This window comes from Elaeis guineensis, chromosome 8, assembly GCF_000442705.2.
Source record: "Elaeis guineensis isolate ETL-2024a chromosome 8, EG11, whole genome shotgun sequence".
NCBI classification, from domain to species: domain Eukaryota; kingdom Viridiplantae; phylum Streptophyta; class Magnoliopsida; order Arecales; family Arecaceae; genus Elaeis; species Elaeis guineensis.
The window spans coordinates 7,591,433-7,612,072 of record NC_026000.2 but is presented as its reverse complement, the minus strand read 5'-3'; the positions used below and the strand labels follow the sequence as shown (position 1 = coordinate 7,612,072).

At 42.6% G+C, this 20,640-nt stretch overlaps 1 protein-coding gene across 2 annotated transcripts; it reads right to left on the bottom strand.

The window, feature by feature from the left end:
- Positions 1-687: 687 nt before the first annotated feature.
- LOC105050466 (AT-rich interactive domain-containing protein 6) lies at positions 688-13,713 on the bottom strand. 2 transcript variants are annotated; one of them, XM_010930495.4, is made up of 13 exons: positions 12,159-13,713; positions 12,026-12,065; positions 10,984-11,036; positions 9,555-9,600; positions 7,967-8,059; positions 4,049-4,171; positions 3,907-3,958; positions 3,755-3,830; positions 1,942-2,008; positions 1,694-1,744; positions 1,378-1,470; positions 1,114-1,296; positions 688-1,006 (listed from the first exon to the last, which is right to left on the bottom strand). In XM_010930495.4, exons 1-12 carry the CDS (start codon positions 13,124-13,126, stop codon positions 1,192-1,194), a joined length of 1,767 nt encoding a protein of 588 aa, XP_010928797.1. In that variant the 5' UTR covers positions 13,127-13,713; the 3' UTR covers positions 688-1,006; positions 1,114-1,191. The 2 variants fall into 2 exon arrangements, with proteins under 2 accessions (XP_010928797.1, XP_010928798.1); XM_010930496.4 differs by having other exon boundaries at positions 764-1,006; positions 1,131-1,296; positions 12,159-13,389.
- Between the last annotated feature and the right edge of the window lie 6,927 nt (positions 13,714-20,640).

Here is a 20,640-nt window from a genome sequence, read left to right as displayed (position 1 = left end):
CAGAAATACCATCCGCCAACCTAAAATTACATTGAAAAAAAAAAAATTGCAGCACAGACAAGAAAGACTCCTTCCTCGGACCACAATCAAACTGTTCAATTCTGATAGACCTCCAGTTTGATGTTGATATTTATTCTCAAAACTAGACTCTAATTAAGGTTATTCATCCTACTGTTATGACACCATCATCTAGCACATGACTGATCAAGCAGATATTCATCATATAGCATCTAACATTACATTGACCTCCCCTTCAACAGCCCCCAAGTCCAAAATTGACCGTCTTAGCACTGCTGTTAGTTAGAATAAATTTTATGGACACACAGCAAGTGCATTCTAACACAGATTAACCACAGGACCTACATACACTTGGTCCCCTGCCCTTCCATTCTTTGAGCTGTTTTCCTTCTTTTCCCCTCCCTCTAAATCCAAGGGGTGAGGCGCACTACAATCTTTCAAAGCAAACCCTTCCAAGATCAACAGTAACACAATCCCAGAGATCAGCAGATGTGCGGCACGTGCCTTGACCACAATAGACAGCCCTGTGTCAGGAAACCTGTCCCCTGAGCTGTTACTTCTTCAGCCATCTACAAATCTACCACTCTTAGGTAACAAACCAGAATACTTACAAATCAGAATGAACTTAAGATCACCTTTACTAGCTTATCTAGAAAAGATAAAATCAGGTTATGATCAGGAACTGCTGCATTTCAATGATTACCCAATAAAGGATCATACAGCAACACGTGATAACCAAATGACATGGACTAGAATCTGGTTACATTTTTCAGTGGATGACTACATGAAAGCTGTCTCAGGTCAGAGGCAGGTCCATACATATTTCTTCACCCTAACTGAGCTGCACTAGCAAGTTTCAGACTCAAAGATAAGGTTCATGAGTAGGAATCCACCACACTGTTGGATCAAACAAAATAGATTGTTCAAGTTTGTGCATGAACTCAAAATAGTATAAAAATCATCTCAGCAGCATGACAAGTTCAAAGGCCTGAGAAAAGAAAAGTTAGAAGTATTCAGAAAAAGGTATCCATTTAACATGTTGCAAGTATCAAAAATTATTTCTAACCAGGTTTCACACAAGTCAGAAGGCAAAACCTGCAGAACATCCTCACATGTTTGTTTCTATTTCTTCATTATATTAGACAGCGGGCTTTGGAAGTGAGACCAAGAGTGCTATAGATCTGACTGATCGAAGGGTGCACGTACAAACAGCTGGCCATGAAGGGTGACCACTGCTGAAGTCTGATGTGGATCAATTCGTGAAGGCAAAGTTATGACCTGCAATAGAAGTTCATTTCATTTACCAAAAATTGGTTAAAGTTATGGTCTAGATTGCCTGGAAATTATAAATATACCAACCTTTTTAAAGGGTGTAACACCCCAAGGATTATCAGGCTGCTCTGGTTCTCCAGATATGATTAAACGGCCAGCAGGATCTGATTGAACTTGTACCTGAGTTCATCCAAGAATGAGCTACGTCAAGAATTATAAGATCTGCTTGCAAGAGATTCAAGCAACAAATTCACAAATTTTTGTTCATACAAAATACTGTGGTAGTCTGTCTGTGTCATGACACATCAGTGAGATAGAACCTTTTTTTTTCCAAACCACAACAGCAATGCCAAAAAAAAAAAAAACCCTTAAAAAGTAGCAGAGAACAGTATTCATCCTTTACCTCTTCACGCAGAAGCCCAGGAACCAAAGCATAGACTTCAAAGCAATCTTTCTACACAACAATATATAGTTGCTTTGGATAAATAAAAGTTAATTGAAATCAAAAGTGCTGAGCATGCTCTTATTGTTAAGTAATAATTACAGATTGAGTGCAGAAAAATATGATCTATCCTGCAGTTCATGCAATAGAGTAAATATATATGGAAATCAGAAAAAATCGGAGTCCCGCTTTATATAAGCTAAACTTACAGTTTGCCGCACATTTATTTTCACCCAATCAGCAGGAGCCCCAACATCAACAACTGTTGTATCCGCTCTGCCAACAGAGAGCCCAAACTTATTATACTTGGTGAATGCAGCATCAATTGGTAAGGCAAGAGATTTCCAAACAACAGTATAATAAATAACATAATTCATAAAAACCATAAAAGCATTAACAAAAAAGTACGACAAACATGATGCCAAGAACTCTGTTGAGGATAGTACAAATATATGAATGCATTCCCCTCTCAACTATCAAAGAATTCAACCATAAGAACCCCAGCACAAGCTGTCTTTAGACAGCTTTTAAAAAAAAAAAAAAAAAAAAGTAATTATGATATTTATCTAAAGAGAAAAATGGGATTAGTTTAAAGGGAAAAATGTCAAAGAAGACAAAGTAGGAAATAAATGAATCGAGAAGATTTTGTCTTCGTGCCCAGATCAAGAACAATTTTGTCACTGCTCGCCCTCCTCAGCAATAATATCTGCTCCTTATTTGCAGCCTTATGGAGAACAAAGAAGATATTAACAACACCATCAACATCTTGACTAAGCAATATCCAAGGCAAACCACTGGCTAGGAAGCATGATAGGGTATATGGATATGCCAATATATCAAACCTTCAAAAACTAGGACATGATACAGCTAGGATAGCCTATATATATATATATATATATAGAGAGAGAGAGAGAGAGACTATGTATATATGTGTGTATAGACTATGTATGTCTGTATGTATGTATGTCTAGACTCTGTGTGTGTGTGTGTGTGTGTGTTTATATATTCATACATGTATATACACAAGTATCTATACATATGTATGTATGTAAAAATAGAAGAAGAAACATCTATAAAGCATAGTAAGCCATTACACGATAATATCAACCATTACAAGCTTATCATTTAATCATCATTCAAATTCTGACCTCAATCCCAACTTCATATTTAAATATTAAAACATCACAGACTACGAATTGATCATTCAATATTAAAAAGTTAACATCGACAAAAGAAAAGAAAGGAAAAGAAAAGCATCCTCTCCCTCATGTAAGACCTGTTAACATCCTCTCCATCATTAAAAAGTTAACATCAACATGAACCAGATGCCATCTGATTGGAAGGATAACAAAACCCAACCTAGTCTAGCTTAAATACGGAGAAATCTAGACCAAAAGTCTTACTACTACTACTCGGAAGCGAGAGTCAGACTCATGGTTCACCCGAACACATATCCAGCCATATGAAACCTTGAATAAGTAGAGACAAATGTGTTATATGAATTCCCATGCTAGGTCACAATCTTAAAAATTCAAGAAGAATGCTAACATAAAAAGACGAAGAACCTCATACTCAGACTAATGCTCAGGCAATGATATTGACATGGACAAATCTAGCTTGTCACTACTCTTCCCTGCTGTAAATACATGACTTGAGTTACATGGATATCAACTAATATAAAGAGAATATATATTACAGTAATACACAGTTCAGACATATTGCAAAAGGATAAACAGAATAATGATTTGAGAATATAAACCTTAAAAAAAATATGAGGTAGTAAATTTTTAACTACACTAGAAAACACTTTCTGGTGCCCTAAGTTATGACAATATTCTGAATATATTGAGGTTGAAAACATAGAGACGCCTTCGCTAAGTCTAAAACAAAAATATTGTATCTAGCTGTAACTGGCACAGCATCAAATTTATTTTAAAGATCTTTAATTATAAAAGGCATAGGCAACTAGTTCTTAAGTAAAAGGGAAGAAAAAGCCAATGAGCGGAAAGAAGGAGACTTAACTGTGTCTGAATATCCTTTATACGTGCAACTTTAGATTCAGGCTCCATGTTTGATGATTTTTTCCTCTTGTGTGCACCTAAACAAATTGTTAGCAACACGAATATACAAAGAAGCTACTGATATCAAGAGGTAGAATTCTTGAGAAGCCATACCGTTGCTTTTAAGATGTTTGTCCCGCTTCAGAAGAGAAATTGAACTCTTATCCTACACACAAACAACAAGATTTAATATATAAACAAATAAAAAAGCACATGGGCACAGATGCATTTGACAAATAAACGATTGTCGACACACCTTAATTATTGGGTCCCCCACTTCACCATTGCCAAGCAGTCGCTGAGAGTGCCAGCCCTGCATAGCACGAGCTGCAGCATCCCTTCTTGCCCTACCTGAGCCTGATGCCTGATTTACACCCCCCTGCAAAGATGACAAGAATCATAAAGCCAGATAAAATTCACCCATATCCTAAAATTCGCATTGAATTTATTTAATGTTAGTTTTTCCATTAGTATCATTATTGTGAACTGGGTCATTTTCCTCGACACAATCATGCCTATTCAACAAAATTTGTGATGCTAGATCCATGAGTTCTTTAGATAAGCCAAACTCATGGACTCATGGTTGTATGTTCTGCAATGACTACCCAGCACCAGAAAAGAAATTTTGAAGTGCTAGATTGAAATGATCCTCCTAGAGTACCTTCAAGAGTAATTTGTGTATATGCAAACAATGTTATGTATCCATGCCTGAGTGCCAATGTCAACAGAACATAGTATGATCACTAGGCAGATCCTCATGCAGATATGGCCATAACACAGTATTTTAAAATCATGCAATTTACAGGATTCTATTCATATTAAAAATTTTACTAATGATACCTTCACGAAGCAAAAGTGGCTAGAGAAAATACCATTCAATCCAACCACACTATCTACAACCTTAGATAATGTGTCTCTATTGGCAAAGGGAACAAAATAAATGATGAATACAACAAGGAAACAGATGCACTGAATGGAAAATGACACTTCCCAAAAGTCAATGTTAACGCATGAACAAAACATGTGATTAGAAGAATCATATTTGTAAGCAAGGTTCCTTTTCCAATACTAGAGCCCAGACCAGTCGGCTAGCGACATAGTTCAATACACCCTCTGTGCCATTCCATGCCGGACCAGAACCGACATAGCAAAGAGAGCGGAGGGAGAACAAAAGAGAGGAAAAAAGAGAGAGAGGGGAAGGAGAGGAAGAGAGGGCCATCGGAGAGTTGCCGTGCCTGTTGGAGGGCCGGAAGAGGGGCCCCACCCTCCTCCCGATCAGAATAGCCCCTATTTTGTTTTCTATTTTGGCAATTTCGAGTGAAGGCAGCAACACAACATTGTTGCCAAACTCACCTTCCTTTTTTATTTTGGCGATTTCAAGTGAAGTTGGCAATCGCCAAAATAAAAAAGGTAATAGAGATGGATGCCCCTGTTTTGATTGGGCGGGCAGCACCCCTCCTCCAGCCCTACAGGCATAGTAGCCCTCCAACGAGCTTGGTGGCCCTCTGGCGGCCTCTAGATGCCTCTCTCTCTCTCTCTCTCCTCTTTTCTCCCTCTCCACTGATTTCTCATTTCAATTGCCAAAACCATCCCAGTCCGCCACCGACACAACTCAACATGCCCTAAAGCAGGCAATTCAGCATCGTTCCACAATTCTTGTTTGTTAAGGATTATATTGTTGGGACAAGGTTTGGTGATTGTAGTGGGACCGTTCTATAACTGGAACAGAATCTATTCGTAATTTAGGTTGAGCAGGTAGTATCCTCACAATCAAAAAGGTTGAATTCTAACCAAAAGAGCATTCCTCAACATGGAACTAGAAAACTCTTCCATTGTGAGAGAGAGAGAGAGAGAGCAGAAATGGGAGCTTTGTCCAATTTTGCCACATAAAACTAATTATAATGAGGTTGTTCCCTTTTTCTTTCCGACTTATAATCAACAAAGACCATTCCCACACAATTACATTTAACTTATGATACATCAGCTGATTTTAAAGTAAATAGATGAACCAATAAGCTCTTTTGGTAACTAAAACAGTAGGCTCTTTGATATGTCTTTCTAGCAAATTATTTATGTGGTATTGCACGCATGTTAGATTAATTTACAAGGAATACACTATATAGATGGCAGCTTGACAAGTGAGCCCAACTTTGGAAATGCACAAGGATGTCACAATCTCAACATATCCTACAAACCATGCCGAAAAGGGGTACCATCTTTAAAACACCATGCAGATTTTATGTGAGCTAACATCACTTTGGCAAGCAGGGAAAAGCACTTCAGTCAAAAGAAACTTCCTTCACACCATTCACAACCAAAAAAATTCTGCAACCAAAGAACAAGTCCCAAACCTAAAAAATCAAGTTCAAAAAGCTTCTTTGACCAGGACAAGGGATGTGGCTTTACAAGTTTATCTCCTTAAGACTCAAGAACTAGACATTTTCCTAGGGTTGATAATTGTGTCATTTAAAGTTGACGGTATACATTACCTCTAATAAATGGCCTTAGTATGAATAGCTCTTTAGTGCCTCCAGTTTGCCTTCACTTTGTGAATTCGCAAATTTAACAAATTCTTTTTCCATCTATACCCTTTGATCAGCTTGCTCAACATATTCTCGTACATATGTTCTGCTCATTCTTTGTCCATAATAAAGCAAGCTACTTACAGCCTAGATGGGTGCTCAACTTCTTCAAAATTGAAGACAAGTTGAAAATAAGGACATTCTATCCTTGTTCCAACTGGTTCAGTTGGCTGCACTAAAAGGATATCATTATGCCTGCATATAAGCATAATTTAGTCAAACAACTAGGACTACCGTTCAACAACTACACATGTATAAGTACCATATGTGTACATGTTGTACCTAAATTACTTGCCTCAGAATGAATAAAATCCCCCCATTCTTATTTCAATAGCAGTAGGTACATCAGTCCTCAAGTGGTGGACTAATGGAAAAAAGGCACCTTAACAATGACTTAGAAATATTGTACCATGCCCTCGAATAATTTCACAAGATTTTTAAAATACAAGGTTATTCAGGTTATACCAAGTGGGTCAAAAACTCTTATCAGAGTTCTAATTGTATCCGGACATACATGTCATGATAAAATGCGAGTACACCAAAGTTCTATAGCTCATTAGCTCGTAATGATTTGTTTTTTTATAGAATTTACTTCTTCTTTGATTCAACTATGATACTTAAAATTTCTAAAGATTCAAATGATAGTTCAAGAACTAGATGCCAAGCTTCATTTTTAAGTCAGAGATACATGAAAGTCTCATTAAATTGTGACAATTCGATTGACAACCTTGAAGTTCAAGCCTAGACAGAAACACCTTCCATGCAGCTATTGACAATATAGGAAAAAAAAATGAAGAAACAATAGAAAGCCATTCTGAATGTCCAAACGAAGCCACCAGACAGTTTTGGAGGATCTTAAACATGGCCTTGATCTCATTTTCTGCTGAAATGATTCTTGCAGCAGACTGTATCTTTCATCTGATTGGATATACTAATATGTAAATGCTTGCCCAACCAGCCAACTAAAAATTTGGCCTGCTATTGTTACAGTATCCCACCCATATTAAGGGATATGAGGTGCAACATATGCAGATTAGCATTCCATGGAATCAGAAAAAAAAAATTAAAGGAAAAAAAGAAAAAAAAAAACAGAGAGAGAGAGAGAGAGAGAGATGCCAATTGCCAACAATTTTACATCGTGTGTATAATAAAGTGAAGAACATGAAATTACAGAAAACAATAAATGAACATGCCCAGACAGACTGCTTATAAGACCAAAAGAAATGGTTGAGCTATGTACAACAAAAGTGGATCTAAAAGTTGCTCTCAGGAAAAAGAACAATGGAAAACCAATTGAGATGATGAAGTCTCAACAGCAGCAATAAGAGATCCTGGTAAAATGAGGGGCTTGATTTGTTGAAATAAAAACAGAAAAGGAGAGAGAAGCCATGTTTCTCTGGATGAAAGCTAAAACATGAATAATTTGATGTGCCAAAAAGCCTAAGTTTTCCAAGAAATTTGCTGAAGAATGATCAATAAAGCTGACCTCACACTGATACAATGGCAATCATAAACAACAACAATAACAGTAGCACTTCGTACCCAAACATTGCAAAGGTGGATTCAAGCAATCGATAAGGAAAGAAATTCACCTGGTTATCAATAACCATAGCCTCAGGAAGATCAGATATAGGTATTTGGAGCTCGCCAGTACGAATTTTATGTTTTTCATACTCAAGTAGAGCCTGTAGAATAAGGACAAAATAGTTGTGAAAAGCAAAAACAAAATAAGCCATAAGAGGGTAATTATCAGAACACTGTAGGATCATAAAAAGGCAGAGCACAAGCTCCAGTACACTTAACAAACAAAAGGAGGATTAACACTAGTTATTGATAATCATTCAGTACCATATGATTCATATTGATGTTAAAGTTAAACAGACATTAGGGAGGAAAAATAACCACCTGAATTGAAAAACTATAAACTCAAATTCACAGGATAGATGACAACATGCAGTAACATTATACAGTCCAAATGTTGATTAAAAAATAAAATTAACAGATGGCTACATGATTCTACTGATTTGACAGTTTAGCACCTCTCTTAAAATTGAAATACAAGAATAAGTTATATCACTCTTTCCTCATATATGGAAGTTTGGTGGTGAATTGTCCCTTTTACCAGAGCTAAAATAGGGATATTCACTCATGAATCATAAAACACGAATGACCTTTGATGAGCCAAAGCCTCCAAAAGGCCCCTATCACAATTCTTTATGGATAAACATGAATGTCTAAATACAAGCCACAATTATTGACAGTAACAAAATCTTTTCTGCATAAGAAACTATAATAGTTTATAACTACATGCACTAATTATACAGCCTCTTAACCTCACAAATATGAGAAAGAACTCGTTGAATTCAATATATTTGCAAGTTATACTGAAAATGTCACGAAAAAAGCTTGAATACTTGGCATTGAAAAGCTTCAAACCTGTTCGACATTATGACTACCTAAAAGAAGGCAAGCCTATGCATTAAGCTTGTTCTTTCAAGCAAAGCCCAAGCCAGCTGTATGTATACCATCTTTGAGGTACAACCAAAAAAAGTGCCGGTTACAGTTTGCATAGATATGAATTCAGGGTGAATTCTAGTTCCAAGCATTTGGCAAAGCGGAGGGTGGGGTCTGAGAGTGACGTAGTCAGTCATGGACAATCACGGATTTGCAGCAGACAGTCATCCAAGAACAGCCATATATTGTTATGGATAAACATGCTTTCAAATTCTTACTATACAAACAAGAAGCTGTCTAGGTACTAAAAAACATTTGGTACACCTAGTGTAACATCACATTGACGTTGAGTCATGATTCACACATAATAAGAAACACTTATAACACCCTATGTTTCTCACTGAGTTAAGCCGAATTCTGTTTTCTTCAAAATTCCAATCATTTAATTAAATTTTCAACGGATCACTTCATCCTCACAGCAGAAAATAATGACTTTGACCACATCTTAAATATCAAGGGCATCTCAACAAGTTTGCTATCTAAGAATACTTTTATTGTATACAAGGTAAAGCAGATGAAAAAGATGAAAGGAAAAAGCACCTCAAACTTCGTATCTTGTATTACAAGGAAAGAGACGAAAGGAACATCGTGAGATATGTAATAATGAAAGGATGATACATAATATTTTAACATCTACTCAGAAATTCATTAAGTTTCAGAAACTACCTTCTCATAGAAACCTCGAAATGACCAAGAGACTGTTGTACAGGTCCTGCATTAACATTGCCATCCAAGAGGTCAGTCGAACATGACAACAGTCATAGCTAATGCTACTTCTTTGTTCAAGATTCTGACTGTTGATTGTCCCGTAGAGGACTTGAGCACAATGATCACATATGTTAGATATTACACATTGTCAAGCATGAGAAAACATAAATTACCATCCCTGTACAGATTTTCTTGGTTGGTTGACATGAAAACAAACAACTGCAATGGGTGAGAGTGGCCGGATTTCTCAACTAGTCTAGAGCTGTGTAACTAAAGCAGAAATGCAGAATTTTAAACGTAAACATTTTGTCCCGTTTTACCGAAAGTTAATTATTGAAAATCAGGTCAATCCACCCACTGTGGGATTTGAAAACAGAACTTTGCAGAACGATAAACTTGTGATGTCTACTAGAACAAGCAACCAAAGACCTAATTCTATCATCCTGTGCTTATGGAAGTCATTATATCTATGGTTGAGCCTTCATTTACTTAGTTACTTATAGGTCAAGCAACATACTAAAATCCATGAACTTCTGATGCTCATCCTTCTTGTTCCTTGTTGCTGCATTTGTTTATCCCCTCTTGAACATTTTTCTATTGATTAAATATCACATGAACAAGCAGTTTTTAGTATAAACATCCTATTGGTGAATAGTTCTACATATTGCTAATGTCATTTTTATTATGAACAACATTTTGTTTACGGTAATTTTTCATTTTTTGCCACTTGAATTATATTATGAATGCAACAATATTTCATATATCAAACATACTCAGTATTTTAGGACTTGTCCAGATTGTAATTGGTTTTACATATTGCTCATGTCATATTTACAATGAATTGTGTACCATAATTTTTGATAGTTTTTTGCCACTTGATTTACATTATATGAATGCTACAAAATTTCGAGTATCAAACACAGGTATGGTATTTTAGGACTGTTTCCAGATTATAGTTATACTTGTCGAAGCAAGAAGGATCTTTCACAAAAAGGGAAGAAACAATAACGTCACCCTTGCAATCTGCTCCTCCAGCCCAAGATCTTAGCAAATAATAACATGCTTGATTAACAAATCCTAGAAGCAACCAGTCTGATTTTTATCACTCTGATTGGCCTAAGAATTCTAATTTTATTGGTTCAACCAGTTAACAATAACTCACAAACAGTTTAGAGGATTTTATATGGAGAAAAATTATTTTAATCCTAACATAATTTTAAAAACTAAAAAGGCAGTTGGTTCAGTTCAGCTATTAATATGGTTTACATGATTCAGTTCAGCTTTATATTTAGAACATGAATATCTTAGGTGCATGCAAACATATGCACATGTGCAAAAAAAACAAAGAAAAATTATGGAGAAAGATACAAAATGAATAAAATCTTACTTTGGAGGTTTGAAGGACTCCCCAACTTGACGCCATAATTTGCATGATGTCACCTAGAGATACAATTTGAAGAAAATGGCATTAGCCAGAATTCACATACAGGGACTAAGTGCATGGAGATAAATCAAATATTGAAATTTCTATAGCAAGTAACAGGTCATATACGTCTCATGAACGTCATTTACCTTCCCAAATTTTCCATATTTGTTTGATGGTTCCTTTAAAATATAGATACATGATCACATTTGCACATGAAACACAATTGAAAAGAACACGGAAAGGAGGCAGGATTGTGCTAAAAAAAGAGGATGGCAATGAGAAGCATAGTGCTGCTACCTGGAGATGCGCAATGAATGCATGAGCAGTGGCTATAAATTGTGAATGTTCACAGAAAGAACACTTAAAACCAGTCATTGGCATCCAGCTAGCAGGAACGGACACATGCATATGCACTAATTATGTGTGTAAGCATCCAACTATGGATCATACCTAATCCCCCTTGGCATTCCATGAATTTCAGCCACAAAATCATGGTGCTAGATGTGTAAATCCAAACAAATACTCAAAAACTGTGAGTTCTTTCAAGATCAGGCAATTTACCTCTACCAATATATAAATCAATCGAAAGTAAACAAATTTAAAAATTCAAGAATTAATGGCATAGCACCAATTCAACAATAATTGGCTGCCAGTGTTTCACATAATCAATATGGAAAAAAGCACTACAACTCAAAGCTCCCACTGAAAAGAAAAAAGTTTTGAGGCAAAAGAAATCTCTTATACACAGCCACTGACACCCTAGTTAATTTGTATTCCACTCCAGAGTGGCATTTCCCACAAATATCATTAACATGCATATTCCTTGTGAGATTATATGCCATTGCTTCCAAAAATTATCATAAAGATAACCCATGTATCACCCTATACAAATACCTCAATCTCAGATGATGGATGATGATTGGTAGAAACTAAGTTATGCTGTACCTTCTACAGAAAATTTTTGTGGTAAAATGATAAATAGAAGAAACAGTAGCATGCTTACCCTGTCATAACCACCTAGTTTAGTTACTGCTCTCCACAACCTGACCAAAGAGAAGTTTGAAGAAACTTATGTCAGTGAAACCTTGGGCAAAGTTATTCAAAAGAAAGGCTGGAGGTAATTGTCAGAAACTTACTTGAGACAATTCAACCCTTCCCCGTAAAACTTAGGTGGCTTGAACTCCATGCTCCTCTCCCTAAAGAAATTCTCCAGCTCCTTCATGAAAGCAGCTTGTTCCTCCTCAGTCCCAGAATCATCCCCATCCAAGAAATAGTCAAATGTAAAAGACTGGTTAGAACTCTCGATGGGAGCTGGTTGTTCTCCTTCGGCTCTTTCCTTTTTCAAGGGGGTCTCAGTGCTGTAATTATTTTCTGAATGAGCTGCCTTCACATCTGACTCTAATGAATTACTGCCGTCGTCCAATGATGTGTTCATCATCTCACTCTCCATTTCATTCTTGACATCAAGAGCATCATTTCGTTCAGAATCATTCTCCGCCCGATTCATAAAGAATGGAACTTCATCACTGGTTTTTTCAGAATTGTTCTCTGTCTGATTCAGAGAAATAGGACCTCCATCACCAGTTTTTTCAGAATCACTCTGTGTCTGATTCATAAAAGCATGAAGTTCATCACCAGTTTTTTCAGAACCATTCTGTGTCTGATTCCTAAAAGCAGGAACTTCATCACTAGTTTTTTCAGAATCACTCTCTGTCTGATTCATAAACACAGTAATTTCATCACCAGGTTTTTCAGAATCATTCTGTGTCTGATTCATAGAAACAGGAACTTCATCCCCAGGTTTTTCAGAATCCTTATCTGTCTGATTCATAGAAATAGAAACTTCAGCACCAGTTTGCAATTCTGATGGTATGGCAGTCTCTTTGATGTTCTGCTTAGCTGAATCAGGTTCCAGAGGATTTCCTGAAAACCTAGAGTCGTTAATGAAATTAACCTCTGTTTGAAACTGAGAGCTTTGCTCAGCTACATGGTTTTGCAGCAGAGACTGAAGGTCGTCGTCTTCAACATCCGCACCTATGTGCTCCTTGCTAGGAACTTCCGGCATTTCTTGCTCCGGATCATTGTGATCTTTCGGCTCGCTCATGTTAAACACTAGACTCTTCAACAAGTCGAACCAAGAGATTAAGAACTTTATAGGAACTAATAAACCTGACAAGGGAAAAAGACAGCTTTTAAGAGGCACTAAGAAATTTGATCCCCGTTCCTCTTTCTCTTGCTTTCCACTCCTACAACCGGATTCGCTGCAAAAGCGTAACAGAGAATCTCTAACTTGTTTGATGAAACAGGGAAACGTTCAAAGATTTGGCCCAGAGGTATACTAAATTTCAACCACAACCCTAATTTTTCCCCATTCCAAACTACCCGCTTCCAAGACCGATAAAGCCCTAAGAGATCTTCCCACGGAACCAACTTTTTGAGATCGAAACAAATGCCTCCTACAGTAATAGAACGCTAACGTTTATTTCAATGAAAAACCCTAGCTCCCGAAAGAGAAGAAGAGGAAAGAACTTAGCTTTCTCGAGACGCCGTCCCTCGCGATGCTCTCAGCAGCCCCTCGGCCCCGAAGAAAGCTGGCTCTCGCTACTTTTGCAAGAAACAAAGCTCGTTCCGAGCTCCAATGGCGTTTAGGGTTTTGCTCCAAAAAACAACCCCCTTCCCTTCCGTCAAAATAGAGAGAGACCCACGAAGATAAAAACTAAAAAGGAACAGGCACCGATCCGGGCGCTTCACGGCCTTTGAATGCCGCAAAATGTGAAGGTCTGGTCACCATCCGGTAATCTGACCTCCTCGCTATGGTCGGTTGCTCCCCGCGATGAACCGGTCCGTTAAAGGCTTTATCTGAGTCCCCGACATGACTCATTCTGGCCGTGTTTTTCTGCTAAACGGCGTGGGGAGCGGAGAAGTGCGATGGTGAAGCCGGAAGGGTACTTCCGAACGCGAGTGACAATAACTACGTACGCCAAGGCGGCTCATGTAAATGGGGCCGCAACTGGCTCTGACTCGAGGGGCCGCACGGTCAAGTATGGGGCCCACACCTAGAGGCTGATCTCATGTGAACTTTGTGTTAAAAAAAGCATTGCTACCTTTTCATGGAAGTGGTTGCTGGTTGAACGAGATCGATCGTTTAGTTAATGGATCAATCCATTCATGGAGCAGCTGGTGGATCAGGTCGACCACTCAACTAGTAGACCATAATAACCACGAAACGACGCAAATGGAAAAATTAGAAAAAGGTATAATGCACACATTTTTATACATACTTTATCACAAAAAATCAAACCTTTCGTGAGGATAAAAAACTATACCATATTCCACATAACGATACACCATACTAACTGTTGGGATATACCGACCGATCGCTCTCACGTCGACTCACCATCGGATCCACCTAATCGGCGCCCGACTCTACCGACCGCACCAACCGACACCGTCCGACCGAAGATATGTCGGTCGGGAAGACCCGTCCCGTTCCCGACTGGCCGAACGACGCGGTCTGACCCCCGACTTTGGCAACACATCAGACTGGCCATCGGGGGTGGTGGCCGATGTCCGATCCCTGCGATGCACCGCTCCAGCCGACGGTGTCCCTAGGTCTTCACCCGACATCCTACGACCTAATGCCAACGTATGGTCAGTCGGCTCCTCCGAACACCGTACAACTGCTGAGGACCGCCGTCCTGACAAGGGCATGAGGCGTAGCCGCCCTGGGACATCGTCCCACCCAAGATATGGGTCAACCCTGGTGATTTGACAGCCCCACGGCGATTTGACAGTCCCCACGGTGACTCTGACAGCCTCCAACGATTTGACAACTCTCCCATTGTCTGCGTCATTAATGACGGTGCCATACCGCGCTCTACTATAAAAAGGGGGAAGGCAACAGTGCTAGAGGAAGTTTCTTCGAAATCCTTGGGCTTACTTTCTCTCTCTCTCTCTCACTGAGCTCCTTGATTCTTTCCTACTGTTGCCTAGTCTCCTCTCTGACTTGACCGTCGGAGGGTCCCCGCCAGAGTCACCTCCGGTCAATGTGGACTTCTTTTACAGGCGCTCGGTCCCGGCAACCAGGCGACGAGGGGATTGGCCGCAACAGGTTTGGCGCACCAGGTAGGGGGCAGTAGCAGCGGGGATCATGACCCCCACAGAACTCGAAACACCCTTTCGAAATGACAAGAACCAGGGCTCAACGATCGAGGGCCACCGGATCGGCGAGGCACTCTTCCCGCCGGGAAGAGGCCTCTCCTCCACCGTCCATGGCGGAACCTAGCTCTCCGCATCCTGTGGTGACCATGGAGATGCAGATCGCGGCGATCGTGCGGCAGATGACCGTACTGACGGACGCGGTCAAGAGCCTTCAACAACAATCAATTCGGTTGCCACACTCACCAGTGGAGCAACCAGTGGCACACCCGATGCTCTCCAGGAGCAGCCGCCGATGCCCGCGTCGGTCTCTGTCCCCTCCTCGGGAGCAGTTGTCACAACACTCCCACTAAGGGGAGGAAAGGCGGCCGCGGCATGATACCCATCGATCTCGACGACTGTCTCCTTCCCAGCTGGAACGAGCAAGGAAGGAGAAGCGGCCACGAACACTGTCCGCCTCCCTCTCAGATTCGTCGGGAGACTCCACCCCCGGGGTCTCTCAGCACCGACGGGCCGACGACTACGAACGCAGGTTCGAAAAAATCGACCGTCGGCTTGCCCAGCTGCAGGTGGATGGACAGAAGTCCTCGAACGACATCGACTTCCAGACCGCCCAACCTTTCTCCCGACTCATCCTCGACGAGCCGATCCCTAATCGGTTCAAGATGCCCCATGTGGAGCCCTATGACGGCTCCACCGACCCAGTTGACCATCTGGAGAGCTACAAGGCTCTCATGACAATTCAAGAGGCGACCGATGCTCTTCTCTGTATCGGCTTCCCCGCTACACTCCGCAAGGCCGTCAGGGCCTGGTACTCCGGCCTCCGCTCAGGAAGCATCCACTCCTTCGGACAGCTCGAACATGCTTCCGTGGCCCATTTCAGCACCAACCGAAAGCCTCCACAAACCTCCGACAGCCTTTTTTCCCTCAAGCAGGGAGAACGAGACGCTCCGATACTTCGTGACGCGATTCAACGCGGCCATGCTTGAGGTTCTGGATCTCAACGAGGACATGGCTATCTCAGCCATGAAGAGGGGACTAAGGGGGTCTCGATTTACATACTCCTTGGATAAGACCCTCCCCCGGACATACGCCGAACTGCTGGAGCACACGTACAAATACATGCGCGCAGACGAAGGAGCTTCCGACCGGTGCCTGACCGAAGCCAAGGGCCCGAAGGAGAATCGAAGGAAAGGTCGGGCCCCCATCGAGCCTAGCGGGGCCCCGACCAATACACATGTCTCACCTGAACGACGGAGCCCGAGACCACCTCGACGGCGGAGTCTGAGGCCGACGCATCCCAGGTATGACTCTTATACCCCTCTCTCTGCTCTTCGTGTGCAGATTTTGATGGAGATCGAAGGAGAAGAATATCTGCGACGGCCTCCGCCTTTGAAGGCAAAGGGCCTCGACCGGCGAAAGTACTGTCGATTTTATCGGGGCCACGGTCATAACACCGAGCAGTGCATCCAACTCAAGGATGAAATCGAGGCCCTCATACGTCGAGGATATCTAAAAAAATTTCGTAGGAACCCGCTGACTCGATCCGTCCCTGGCCGACGACTCCAACCGACTGAGGAGGCGACAAACAATCAGCCCACGGCGGGGGTCATCAACATGATCTCCAAACGAGTGGACCCAGGGACGACTGCTGGAGGGGAGCCGACGAAGAAGCTACGCTAAGATAATGTAATTACCTTCACAGATGAAGATGCTCGAAGAATCCAAACCCTCCATGACGATGCTGTTGTTGTCTCGACAACAATAGCAAATTATGATGTAAGAAGAATCTTTGTTGATAATGAAAGTTCGACCAATATTTTATTTTACTCGACCTTCTCTCGAATGCGACTGTCGGCTGATCGACTTGAAAGAGTCTCCACGCCCCTGGTGGGTTTCGTCGGGGAAACCATCATGGTGGAAGGAGAAGTTACTCTCCCCGTGACAGCTGAAACCGAACCCCGACAAAGCACCATTCACCTAACCTTTGCGGTCGTCCGAGTACCTTCGACCTACAATGCCATACTTGGAAGATCCGGACTAAACGCCCTCAAAGCTGTAGTCTCGACTTACCACTTGCTGGTTCGGTTTCCGACCAAAAATGGGGTCAGAGAGATGCGCGGAGATCAACAACTCGTTCAGCGATGCTTCCAAATCTCTGCTTGAAGTAATGAAGCGAAGGACTCCTTGACAGCCGACAAGCTGGACCAGCGGGGAGAGAAAGAATGGGGCGAACCGACCGAACAACTCGTTCCCATCCCGATAGCGGAGCATCCCGAACGAGTGGTCTGGGTCGGCTCTCAATTACCCGACCCCGAGCAACGACAGCTGGTGGAACTGCTGAAGGCCAACACCGACGTATTCGCTTGGTCGGCGGCGGATATGTCCGGCATCCCTCCGGAGATGATGACTCACCGACTCAACGTCAGCCCTGGAGTGAGGCCGGTGAGGCAGAAGAAGCAGACTTTTGCTCTCGAAAGACAGAAGGCCATCGACGAGGAAGTGGACAAGCTACTCGAGGCAGGCTTCATCAGAGAAATCACGTACCCCGATTGGCTCGTCAATGTTGTCATGGTGAAAAAAACCAATGAGAGCTGGAGAATCTGCATCGACTATACAGACCTAAACCGTATCTACCCGAAGGATAGCTTCCCACTTCCAAAAATCGATCAGCTAGTAGATGCGACGTCCGGCCATCGACTGCTCAGCTTCATGGATGCTTTTGTTGGATACAATCAGATCTGGATGGCGCCTGAAGACGAGGAGCACACAGCCTTTGTGACCGTGAATGGCCTTTACTGCTACAGGGTAATGCCTTTCGGACTGAAGAATGCCAGGGCCACCTACCAGCGACTCGTCAATAAGATCTTCAAGGACCAAATCGGATGCAACATGGAGGTGTACGTGGACGACATGCTGGTGAAAAGTGCGCAGACCTCAAACCATGTCCAAGACCTCAAAGAGACTTTTCGCACTCTTCGACGACATCGGATGAGGTTAAATCCGACTAAGTGCGCCTTCGGGGTGACTTTAGAAAAGTTTCTCAGGTTCTTCATTTCTCAACAAGGAATTGAGGCCAACCCTGAGAAGATAAAGGCAATCATCGACAAGCGGCACCCAGGCACCAAGAAGGAAGTCCAGCAGCTTAACGGAAGGATCATCGCACTCAGCCGATTCATCTCTCGATCGGCAGAGAGATGCCTCCCGTTCTTCGAGACCCTGAGACAAGCGAAGGACTTCTCTTGGCCGGACGAGTGCCGGCAGGCCTTTGAGGATCTGAAAAGATACCTGGCCTCCCCGTCGTTGCTTGTAAAGTCGGTAGTCGGAGAAATATTGTACCTCTATTTGGCAACCTCCCCAGAGGTGGTTAGCTCGGTGCTCGTCCGGGAGAATGAGAGCCGAGTTCACCAACCCATATATTACACCAGCAAAGTGCTCCACGAAGCTGAAGCCCGATACTCAAGGATGGAAAAAATGATATTCGTCTTGATTGTGTCTGTACAACGACTCCGTCCGTATTTTCAAGCGCATGCTATCGTGGTCCTCACCGACCAACCCCTGAGGGCGATCTTGCACCGCCCCGACACGTCAGGGCGACTGGTGAAATGGGCAATGAAGCTCAGTGAGTTCGACATTCAGTACCGACCACGACTGGCCTTGAAAGCCCAGGTCCTGGCCGACTTTATCACAGAGTGCCCGACGACCGACCAAGGATCGGAAGGCAGGAGCCCCGAGGAAGTTGCAATCTCCGAACCTGACCCCAGGTTTACCTGGGTGCTGCGCATCGACGGAGCTTCCAATGCTCGAGGGAGCGGGGCCAGGTTCCTGCTCACCAACTCGGAGGGAGTGGTCATCGAGTACGCCCTCCGGTTAGACTTTAAAGCCTCCAACAATCAAGCCGAGTATGAGACGCTCCTTGCTGGCTTGAGGATGGCAAAGGAGCTTGGGATCGATAGCCTCAAAGTCTTCTCCGACTCCCAGCTGATCGTAGGACAAGTTAAAGGTGACTTTGAGGTGCGAGACCCGACCATGGCGAGATATCTCCAGAAGGTGAGAGATCTCGTGGCAAACCTCAAGTATTTTGAGATCTCTCACATTCCCAGATCGGAGAACGCTCGGACCGATGCACTCTCCAGGCTTGCGACATCAGCCTACGATGCCTTGGGTCGGACATTGGTGGAGAGTCTTGAGCAGCCGAGCATCGATAGGGGCGAGGAGGTGCTGCAGTTAGCGGCCGAACCAAACTGGATGGATCCGATTGTTCGATATCTGACCGACGGAATCAGTCCTGAAGATCCCACGAAAGCCAAGCAACTCCGATGGGCGGCCTCTCAATATGTGATAATGGATGGCCGACTCTACAAAAGGTCATTTTTCCTCCCCTTGCTCAGGTGCTTGGGACCGACTGACACGGATTACGCACTCAGAAAAGTACATGAAGGGATTTGCGAAAACCACTTGGGGGGCAAATCCTTGACCTACAAAGTCCTACGATAAGGTTATTACTGGCCCACTATGAGAAAAGATGCGGTCGAGTTGGTCCGGAGGTGTAAACCGTGTCAAAGGTATGCTAACCTACAACATCGATCGGCCAACCAAATCACTCCTGTTGTCGCCCCATGGCCTTTCGCCCAGTGGGGGATCGACATACTCGGTCCTTTCCCTCTGGCATTTGGCCAAAGAAAGTTCATAGTCGTCGCAATTGACTACTTCACTAAATGGGTGGAAGTCGAACCTCTGGCGTAGATCACTGAGCGAAAAATGAAAGACTTCGTTCAGAAGTCTATCATCTTTAGGTTCGGACTACCGCATACCATTATTACCGACAATGGACGATAATTCGACAATCGAGACTTCCGAAAGTTCTGTGCAAGATTTCATATCACGCACCGACTGACCTCGGTCGGGCACCCACAGTCCAACGGCGAAGTCGAGGTCACCAACCAGACTATTCTGCATGGACTAAAGACCCGATTAATGAAGCCAAAGGCCTCTGGGTCGAAGAATTGAATTCCATCCTATAGGCGTACCGAACGACACCCCATGTCCCGACCAGAGAATCTCCTTTCAGCTTGATCTATGGGACGGAGATGATGATCCCGCTCGAGATCGGACTACCATCAACCAGAGTCGAGCAGTACAGCGAATCGGACAACTTCGAGTACCGGAGAGCCGACTTGGACCTCCTATCTGAGCTCCGGTGCGAGGCTCAACTCCGCATGGCTTCCTACCGACAGAGAGTAGCCCGATACTACAATGCTAAGGTTAAGCCGAAGCTTTTCAGGCCTGGGGACCTAGTCTTAAAAAAGGCAGAAGTTTCGAGGCCTCTAGACCAAAGAAAGCTGGCTCCAAACTAGGAAGGACCCTACAAGATAGTAGACGCCTATAGGCCGAGAGCTTACCGACTGGAGACTCTAGAAGGAAGCATCATTCTTCGAACTTGAAATGCCGACAATCTAA

Bases quoted from the DNA above. Each gene is read 5' to 3' on its own strand.
- LOC105050466 (XM_010930495.4), bottom strand. From the start codon at position 13,126: ATGAGCGAGCCGAAAGATCACAATGATCCGGAGCAAGAAATGCCGGAA. The intron at 12,066-12,158 runs GTAAGTTTCTGA...CTCTTTGGTCAG, and splicing joins GAAGGGTTGAATTGTCTCAA to GTTGTGGAGAGCAGTAACTA. The intron at 1,297-1,377 runs GTTGGTATATTT...CTTCTATTGCAG, and splicing joins GTGTTACACCCTTTAAAAAG to GTCATAACTTTGCCTTCACG.